Genomic DNA, 10,371 nt, shown 5'->3' with positions numbered 1-10,371 from the left:
TTCTTTCCCCCCTCATTATGTCTTCTCTTTGTTATCTTTCTCTCTCTCTTTTTTCTATTTTTTTGCCTTCTGCTTCTTTTTCATTTTTCTCTCATTCTCTTCTCTCTCTCACTTTCATTCTGTCTTCTCTCTCTCATTCACTCTTTTATTCTCTCTCAATCTCGCTGTCCTTATCTCTCTTTTCCTTCTCTCTCTTCTTCCTTCCTTCTCTTATATATCCCTCTCTTGTGCACTTTCTCTATTTCTCTCCTTTCTCTCTCCACCCCTTTCTCTTTTTCCTCTTTCTCCTTTTCCTTCCATTTCTCTACCTCTCTGTTTTCCGTGACTCTGTTTCTGTCTCTCTCTGTGACTGTCTATCCTTTCTGTCTTTGAATCTCTCTCTCTGTCTTTGTCTCTCCCCATCTCCATCTTTTTGTCTCTCATTCTTATACCCTTTCCCCAGAGCACCCCAAGTTCTAACTGATGGTCAACTCATTTTCCATTCTCATTCTCTGTCTCAAGGTGCTTCAAGTTCTATGTGAATATCAGCTGTTCCTATACTACCACATAAAACTAATTCTGACTCTATGACCCCATATTCCTGTAAGTTACTTATTGTGTGTAGGTCATAGTTTCCCCATTTTACAAATGAGGAGTGGGACTTGATGGCCTCTGAGGTACCTTCCAGTTCTGTACCTATGACCCTATGAGCCCAGGACGTGACTATCATTGAACAATATGCTCCAAGAGTGAGGAAATACATAACGACTGCAACAATGTAAATGAAAAGACCAACAACAAAAGAATAAACTGACCTTCATTATAATAACCAAACTCAGCCCCGGACTTTGCTTTCATCTTTGCAGAGGTGGGGGAACATGGGTGCAGAACACTGCACATGCTGTTGGACACTTTTAATGTGTCACTAGGTTTTTCTTCCCCCCCTTTGAACTAGGTTCTTTTCCTTTCATTTAAAATCGTTACAGGAGAAAGAGAGGCAGCATGATATGGTGGAAACAAAGCTGGCCTTGGAGTAAGGAATTCCTAAGTTAAAGTCCAGGTCCCCCAGAAGATCTCTTTACTAGACATTTCTATCCCTGCTCCTTGTTCTGCCCTCTGAGGCAAGGCAGGCAAGTCAATTGACCTCTCAGTGCTCGGGGTAACTCTCTAAAGGCTAAGAGGTACCAAGGAATGTCTGCCTTGTATTGGCAAGGGAGCTTCCTATGCCCACTGAAATCACAACTGCTGCCCCTGTTACAGGAGATGGCTCACTTGAAAGGACAGGGAAGAGGGATAGATTCAGAAATGAAGAGAATGTAAAAAACAAACAAAAAAGAAGGAAAAATAAGATTTTTTTAAAAAAGAAAAATCTGTTCCACTTATTAGACTGCCTGCAAGCAGAGACCTAGGTTCAAACAGAAGAGGACTAGCTGTGGAGAACCTGTCTCTTTTGAAAACTACGTCCTACATGACGCCAGACTTTACTTGCCCTCTATCTCCAGCTACTCCCTCACCAGCCTTACCCTATCATGATTGCAGCCTGGGGCAAAACAGGAATGCTCTAGGAACCTATTGCAAAAGCAAATTTTCTCTCTTTTTTTAAATTGCAAAAGCCATAAATACACTTCTCAACTCCCTGACACTGATGATATGATGTAGAGGCGATGGAGGAGGACCAAAGGTGAGCTGGTGTGGCTCCCAGGCCAGAAGCTTTGTAGCCCCATGTGCTGTTTGTAAGCTGCTGTAGGGCTGAGCTTTGGTCAGGCCTGGCTCTGACAGATGAACTGCCCAGTTCTTAAGCCTGGGCGATGGGAAGATGTGGTAGACTTACTTGGCACCCTGTTAATGGCTCTGAGCGGCCGAAGAACACGCACGGTCCGGATGGCAGAAAGGCTGACATTGTGTCCATCCAGAGAATACTCCATCATGCTGGAGGGAAAGAGACAAAGAGAGATCAGCTCAGACTAGCAGGGGAGGGCAGAAGTCACAGAATCTCTCAGTGGAGATGGCCCCAGGAGTTCCAGGTTCTATGGCAAATCAGTGCTGGGGAGCAGTGCTGGCTAAGACTGGAAACATGAATGGCCTGCCAATGTTTTGGCCCTTAAATGGTAGGCTGGGCAGTATGGATATTATCCAGTATGCACAGCCAATGGGGAGTCAGTGGAGGTACTGGGGGATGGGAGCGGTGCTTTGAAAAGTAATCTTGTATTACATATTTAGTTTAGGTGGGGAAGGGGACAGAGACAGGATGACCAGTTAGGAGGAAGCTGCAATTGTTCAGGTGGTGATAGGAGGGGGAACTGAGAGCATGGCAGTGGGAATGGTAAGAAGGGAAAAGCCTTAATTATCCATGTTAAGGTCCCAGAAAGGGCATTTGCTAATTTGGCTACAAATAAAGAGATTTAGGGGAAAACCTAATCACAACCCAACTGTTTGAATTTTGGCCTCCTGATCTAGTGTGGACATCCTTGACTCTGCCATCATGACTGCTATGGCATTGACTTGTTTCCCTTTTGTCTTGGCCCCTTGGATCTTGCTTCATGTTCCATTGCCTCCCAACATGAAACCAGGCGGGCACTGCCATATTCCATGTCTCCTCACTGATCTCCATCCCTGCACTTGTTTAGGAATTTATTTAATCACCGGAACACACAGACCCTGCCCCAAGTTCTCCAAATGAAGGGTTGTATTTCACAGAATTCCAGATCATCTGGCCCAGTCCTCTCATATCAGAATGGAGGAAACTAAAGCCCATAGAGGGAATGAAACTTGTTGAAGGTCACAATTCACTGAAGGTAATACCAAGGTTTCTGGTTATCTCCTCACCTGCACCGCCTCAAGCTTGGGCTCTTCCCACTATAACACTCTATCTAGAGAAGGGACCATTGGACAGCTAAGGAGGAACCCATTGGTAGACTTCAGAAGAGTATGGTTTTTTCCATGTCTTTCTTCTTCTTTGGTTATCCAGCTCTGCCTGGTCCCTGTCTTTTGGCTTTGTAACTAGATTAAGGGCAGACATTCTGAGCCTCTGTCCAAACCCAGGAGCCATCTGAGGGATGCTTGTGACAGACCGATAGTCCTCCAACTTGGCTCCCATGCCTGAACCCTGGTGAGTGGAGGAGTGCAAGAGGTTCCTGAACTTATTGTATTTGGTCTGGCTGTGCCTGATGGCTGGTCTCAGAGCCCCCACTTCTGAGCATGGTCTTAACTTTAGGATGGTATCCTCTGGTCCATGACCTCAGCCTAGTCAGTCACAGTTCCTGTTCTTCCCTTTGGTTTCTCCTAATTGAACCCAGATGATCCCAGGGAATTTTATGGTCCTGATGGACAATGGTTCTATGAGTAACTATCTGTTCCAGGTACATGACCAGTGGAGCAGGATGAGAAAGTCAGAACAAGACAGATTCCCAGTTCATCAATCACATCCAGGATCTAGACTTCCCTTCCTATTATTGGCACTGGAGGGTCTTTTTCTGTCCCCCAGCTACCTGGGAGAGAGATCAGACATTTTCTGCCTTGCCTCAGAGGGCAGAACAAGGAGCAGGGATAGAAATGTCTAGTAAAGAGATCTTCTGGGGGACCTGGACTAACCCTCAGCCTTCTCTAAGACTCTGGGGCTGGCTTAGCAGAGCACAGCATTATGACATCTCAAAACCCAAAGGATGAATCATACTCAGAGACTCTATAAGGAAAACAAACTCCCAGCTGGCCTATTCCAATCTGCAGAGACGCCCAACTGCAGTCCTGGCATCCTTAATGGATACATCTCATAAGACATACAAATGTGCCAAGTGAGTAAATGTTCCCATTTTGGGAAGCTTCGAAGGTGTGTGGTATGGAGAGAGATTCCCTCTAATTGGATGGATTCGTTGGAGCTAGCCCAGACCATAGCACTAAAGCCTTCTTCCCTTCTGAGGATGACATCGTTAGGTTTGAGGCTGCCAGCATGGAACACTGGGCCCATGACTGAGAAAATAATAGAAAATAATGACTGAGAGGCCTGGATGGAGCTGAAACCCTTACTAAGGGACATGCATTAATTACAGTGAATAGTCATAGACCAGAGGCCTCAGCTGTCAGGGTGCCACCTTGGGGACTGGGACGGGGCTGCTGCTTCACATACTGTCTGGAGTGACCCCCCCTGCAGGGACCACTGCAGTCCTGCATTCAGATGATAGGATGTAGAATGTTAGAAGGGCCCTTAGAAAAGAGAACACTGACTGGCAGAGCGACAGGGACCTTTGGAACATAGGGTAGAGAATGTCCTTTAAGAACAGGACACAGAATGGCAGAACTAGAAGGGCCCTTACAAAACGGAAAACAGGATGCTGGCACTGGAAGGGACCTCAGAACACAGAACAGAGAATGTCATCACTAGAAGGAATATTAGAGACCAGTTATACCAAATTTATATTCTGTGTCCCATTAGAGGCTGCTAGCTGGCATAATGATTAGAGTGTTGGACTTGGAGTCAGGGAGACCTGTGTTTTAAATCCTGCCTTAGAAACCAACTCTGTGACCTTGGGCAAGTCACTTAACTTCTGACAGTCTCAGTTTCTGCATCTGTAAAATGGGGGTAACAACTGAATCTAACACATGGATCCTTGTGAATAATAATGACATAAAATATATAAAACAATTTTTAAAAAACTTAAGGCATTATTGTTTGTAATTATTGGTAATGAATATAGCTAACATTTATAAAATGCTTACTATGTGCCAGGCATTCTGATAAGCACTTTACAATTATTATCTCATTTGACCCTCACAACAACCCTGGAAGGTAGATACTGTTATTATCCCCATTTTACAGGTGTGGAAGCTGAGACTGTCAGAAGTTAAGTGACTTGCCCACGGTCACAAATCCAGTAAGTGACTGAAGCCAGATTTGAACTCCTGTCTTCCTGACTGCAGGCCCAGTGCTCTGTCCTCGTAGCTTCAGGCAAAGGCTAGGTCTTAGATTCCTCTCTTTCCTTCATCATTATGGCCCCAAATCTGCTTTTATTCATTCATACTCTTTATGTGATTCCAAGTTCTTTAGCATCCTAGATTCTCAGAACTGGGAGGGATCTTTGGCATTGCCTTGGTTTAACATTCCCACTCTGTGAATCGATAACTTTGAAAATATCCCTGAGAGCTGATCGTCCTTGGCTTGAATACTTCTGGCAACAGTGAGTTCACTACCTCCCAAAGCATCCTCTTCCATTCTTGGTGCACACGCACTTTAGGAAGGTCTTGCTCAGACAAAGTCAGCATCCCTGTAATTTCTGCTTACTGCTCCTAGTTCTCTCCTCTGGGGCCAAGCAGAACCAATCTAATCCTTGTTCATAGGTGGCAATTTTCCATATGCTTGCATAGAGCTCTCATAATCCCCTTACATCTTCTCTCCCCAGGCTTAACAACTTTTGTGCATCCCTTCCTATTCCTTTTCTGGGCCTCAGTTTCCCTACCTGTAAATGGAGATTGCATGAGAGCTCTTCTTAAATACTTGGACACAGTATTATTTCTGAGTAGCTAGGTAGCACAGTGCATAGAGTGCTTGGCCAAGAGTCAGGAAGACTCAACTTCCTGAGTTCAAATCTGACCTCAGACACTTACTAGTTCTGTGACACTGGGCAAGTCATTTAACCCTGTTTGCCTCAGTTTCTCATATGTAAAATTAACTAGAGAAGATAATGGCAAACCACTACAATATTTTTGCCAAGAAAACTCAAATGGGGTAGCTAGGAGGACCTGAATTCAAATCTAGCCTCAGACACTTTCTAGCTGTGTAACCCTGGGCAAGTCACTTAACCCCTTATGCCTCCAAAAAAAGGAAGAGGAAGAAAAAAATGAAAACCCTAAAAGGAGTCACAAAGAGTCAGACATGAATAAAAACTGACTGAATAACAACAGTGTTCCTATGACCATAAGGATGCTACTGTGGGGGAACCATTATATGCTGGGAGTGCTGTGTAGGCTCTGGGCCTCAGAACAGCACCGTCTATAAACCACTTCCATATGGCCAGAGCCCACTGGTCCTCGGGTGATCTCAAGGTCTCCCCCATATCCAGTCTGGGATATTGACCCAGCCAGTATCCCTGAAGCAGAGGGTCAGACCCAAGTCTGTGTTGTGGATTTGCTGGTAGACCATTTCCCCCTTTTCTTTGTGTTCCTGGTGGACATGGGCCATGGATTAAAATTTCTGCTGTTTAGGCAGAAATAATTTGCTGCAAGAAAATCCCATGACCATCTGTTGCAGCAGCTCAGAGTTGTAGCTTGGCTTGCTGTTTCTCTGCTTATCGCTTTCTTTCCTCCATAACTCTGTTATTAGTGTAATCAACTCACTTAGGGAGGCTGGGCCGGGGGTGGACAGCGTGCATTTAATCCTTATTCTTTGGCTTACTGGAGTGCCCAGAATAATTCCAATGCATCTTCAGCCCCCAGACTGAGGAGAAAGAGACTACGTTGGGCCTCGAGCTATTGTGACTTCACTAGTCCAGAAAGCTTAGAAATACTTTCCTAAAGTCTTCTGGCAAAGAGGTCATCCCATGGTACTCCAACTGTCCAAAGAAAAGGGCAGATAAACCTGGGGGGATAATAGGGATCCTGGAACCCAAGCTGATGGGGAAGGTGGAGAATGGGTGTCCCACTGGGCACCTGGTCGGGAATTATTAACCCAGTTCTAATAACTGAAATACCAAATCCTCATATTCCAATTTCTCCATAGGATCACAGGTCAGAGCTAAAAGGTACCTCAGAGACAAGCCAGTCCAACCGTCTCATTTTATATATCAGGAAACTGAGGTCTAGAGAGGTTAAGTTATTCCCCCAGAGGCACACTAGTATTCTGTGGCAGAGCTAGGATTCAAACCCAGGTCTTCTGACTGAATTTTTTTTTCATTGCCCCATGCTGCAAATGAACTTACATGCAAGGCACCATGCCAGGATCTGGGTACACAAAGACAAATGTAAAACCCGGCCTGCCCTTAAGGTGCTTACATCCTACTAGTGGTAGAGGCAGATATGACATGTAGGCAGGTATGTACATGATAATTCAAGGAAAGGATAAACCCCCCCAAAACTAGGGAGGTCAAGAAAGGACTCTCATCAGATGCATCACAGGAACTGAAACTTGAAGGAAGTTAGGGGTTCTAAGCAGAGGAGGTAAGGTGGGAGTAGATTCTAGGTACTTGATAACTTTCCTAAGCACTTGGACCCACAGAGTCCAAGAATGTCAGAGCTGGAGGGCAATTTAAAATAGAGAAAGAAAGGTTTCGTAGGGACATTTGAACAGTAAAAATAGTTTGCTAGGAAGGATTCTAGAGATTAGCTGGTCTCACCCCTTTGTTCTATGTCCCTGCCTTATCTCCTATTAGGCTAAGCTCCTCGAGTGGCCGGCAAGGGCTAGATATTACTTATCTGGCTCTCAGACTCTTGGGGCCAGCACAGGGACCAATCCACAGTTGGTGTTCATGGGATGTTTGTTGAAAAAATGTATTAAAAAATAAGAGGAGAGGTGCTCTCTCCCTCCCTTCGACTCAGTCTTTCTCTTCCCTATTTCACAAAGAATTTTGCCCAGACAAAGAGCAACTTATGTGGCATGAGTTTCTTTGATCAGATCTCAATGGGCCGGCACTTGTTATAGAGTTATGTTTCAGTCATGTCTGACTCTTTGTAACATCTTTTGGGGTTTTCTTGGCAAAGATACTGGAGTGGTTTGCCATTTCCTTCTCCAAATCATTTTTACAGATGGGGGAACAGAGGCAAACTTGCCCAGGGTCACAAACTAGTCAATATCTGAGGCCAGGTTTGAACTCAGGAAGATGAATCTTCTTGACTCTAGGCCTGGCAGTCTATCCACTGGGCCACCTAGCTGCCCTGACACCTGTTGGCTTCCAGGAAAACCTGCCAAACCTGGATGACAGGTGCATGACTCAGTTGCCCTACTGTGTGTGCATCTATATATGTTCATGGTAATGTATGTGCTTGGATGTCTATGAATGGGTGTTTATGTATGTGCATAGGTGAGAGGATGTGAGTGGATATGGGTGGATATATATTGCTTTTTGGAGGGTGGAAGGCAGGAAAGTTGGGGTTAAGTGACTTGCCCAAGGTCACACAGCTAGTAAGTGTGTTTAGTGTCTGAGGCCGGATTTGAGCTCAGGTTCTCCTGACTCCAGGGCCAGTGCTCTATTCACTGCGCCACCTAGCCACCCCTGGATATATGCTTATACATGTGTTCATGGCAGTATAAGCTCCTGGAGAATAGGGATCATCTCATTATTTTTATCTTTCTATCCTTTCCACCTGTTACAGTTCCTGGCACATAGTGGGCACTTAATAAATGCTTGTTGACTTGTGGATTTACTTCAGCTCCCATGAGGTCTGTGAGTCTTAGTTACTGACCCAGCCATGACGATGAAGAAGTCTAGACGGTTCCATGTGTCTCCCAGGTAACACTTCTGGCCGAAGATCCCCAAGGCAACCATCTTGATGACCATTTCCACCGCGAAGAAGGCAAAGATGAAGTCATCAAATGCCTAAATTAGTAAAGGAAAAGAAGAGACCAATGAGAATAAGCTCCTCTCTTTACTGCAACAGAGGAGCAGATGATCAGGCCCTACCCAGTCATTTTGTCTTTGGACTAAGGTTAAGGAACTGTCTGCAAAAAAATTTTGTCTGACTCTATTATGGAACCCTCCTTTTTCCTGCTCCCCACATGCACCCCACCTCATATTCTGGGTCTACTCAAAATATACCAACTGATTCTACTATTTATTAAACATATGTATGATCCTTGTGCTAATTTATTAAAACTGATGCACATGATCAACAAAGAAAAGTCACATTGGGACCCAGTAGCCATATCCCATTGTCTTTTGTATAATCTCAGTGTGAATAACTGAGAGCAGACTGTATTTATCCCTCAGTTTATGTGTTTAGATAAGGATGGGAATCACTTTTTTAAGCTCAACTGACCAGATTCCATCATTGGGGTAGGAGGCTCTCTTAGAGAGTTCTTTGGGATCTGAGATCACAGGATCATAGGATTTGGAATCTAAAGGGACCTTATTCACCATTTAGTATAACCCTTTCATTATATAGATGAGGAAAATGAGAAAACAGAAGGGAATGATTTACCCAAGGTTACTTAGTGACTGGAAAAGTCTGGAATTTGAATCTGAGTTCCCTGAACCCCATTCTGACTCTTTTCACTAGACCCCATCCTACCTCCAGGATATTGCAGCGCTCTGACTGGCATTCCACATCCTCACAGGGCTGGAACATGCCCAAGGTCACGCAGTTCAAAAGGATGACCAGCATGCTAACATGCTCGAACCAGGTACAGGTCAAAGTTAAGGAGAACAATAGTTGGAAACAGATTGAGACAGTCATGAAATTCTGTGCCAGAGCCCAATGAGAACAAGGAAGAAAAGATGTAGGAAGTGTTTGAACCCAGGGTCATCCCTGGATCTAGGCAACAAAAGTGGCTGTTTATATTGTAAGAGGATTTGTAAAGACATCTCTGCCTGTCAATAAGTTGACATCCTCAACATCACCATCACCATCACCATCACCATCACCATCACCATCACTATCACCATCACCACCACAATCATCATCATTATCATCACCACCATCATCATCACCATCACCATCACCATCATCACCATCACCATCACCATCATTATCATCATCAAAACAATTACCATCCCCACTGACACCATTTATATAACACTTAAAGGTTTGCAAAGCACTTGAAATATAATAATAATAGCAACAATAGTAGTCACTTATATAGCACCTACTATGTGCCAGGAACTATGATAAATGCTTTACAATGATCTCATTTGATCCTCACAACAACCCAGAGAGGTAGATGCTATTATTCTCCCCATGTTTCAAAGTGCCACGTTCAGGGAAGTGTTGCTTTCCTTCATTCTGGGTCAAAGCCTCCTGCTCCTTGGCACCTATCCCCATATGTATGAACTCCCTCTGGTGTTCAGTTTATCACCAATCTGAAGAAAATATTACAGGGAAAAGATGAGTCTGTTTGGCAACTGAGTCCACAGCAAAACACCTGAAAGAGTACAAAGCTAGAGACGAGTGCATTTGTTTTTAATGGTATATTATTAGCAATATTAAACTTCTGGAGACATGGAAAAAGAGACATTAGGTTTGGAGTCAGGAAGTATGAGTTCCAATCTGGCCTCAGACACTTCTAGCTGTGTGACCCTGGACAAGTTACTTAATCTTCATTTGCCTCAGTTCCTCATCTTCATATTGGAGAAGGAAATGGAAAATCACTCCAGTATCTTTGCCAAGAAAACTCCATGGGAAAAAAATTCATGGAGTCACCTAGAGTTGGACACGATTGAATGACTGAACAATAATGCATTGTTGATGGAG

At 44.2% G+C, this 10,371-nt stretch overlaps 1 protein-coding gene across 1 annotated transcript in view; it reads right to left on the bottom strand.

Annotated features, from left to right (window-relative positions):
• The window catches only part of CACNA1H (calcium voltage-gated channel subunit alpha1 H), a 158,646-nt gene extending 149,347 nt beyond the window's left edge, over nt 1–9,299 (bottom strand). Inside the window, exons 1-3 of the mRNA XM_069108763.1 lie at nt 9,193–9,299; nt 8,368–8,501; nt 1,811–1,908 (exon numbers count right to left, since the gene is read on the bottom strand). Coding sequence (XP_068964864.1) covers nt 1,811–1,908; nt 8,368–8,501; nt 9,193–9,285 — 325 coding nt within the window. The 5' untranslated portion in view covers nt 9,286–9,299. The remainder of the gene's footprint in view (nt 1–1,810; nt 1,909–8,367; nt 8,502–9,192) is intronic.
• Nucleotides 9,300–10,371: the final 1,072 nt, after the last annotated feature.

Source organism: Petaurus breviceps, unplaced genomic scaffold (genome assembly GCF_028583685.1).
Source record: "Petaurus breviceps papuanus isolate PSGF00001 unplaced genomic scaffold, PetGlider_PUasm1.0 138, whole genome shotgun sequence".
Classification (NCBI taxonomy): Eukaryota; Metazoa; Chordata; class Mammalia; order Diprotodontia; family Petauridae; genus Petaurus; species Petaurus breviceps.
The sequence above is the reverse complement of the archived record's forward strand: the minus strand, read 5'-3'. Positions and strand labels throughout refer to the sequence as shown.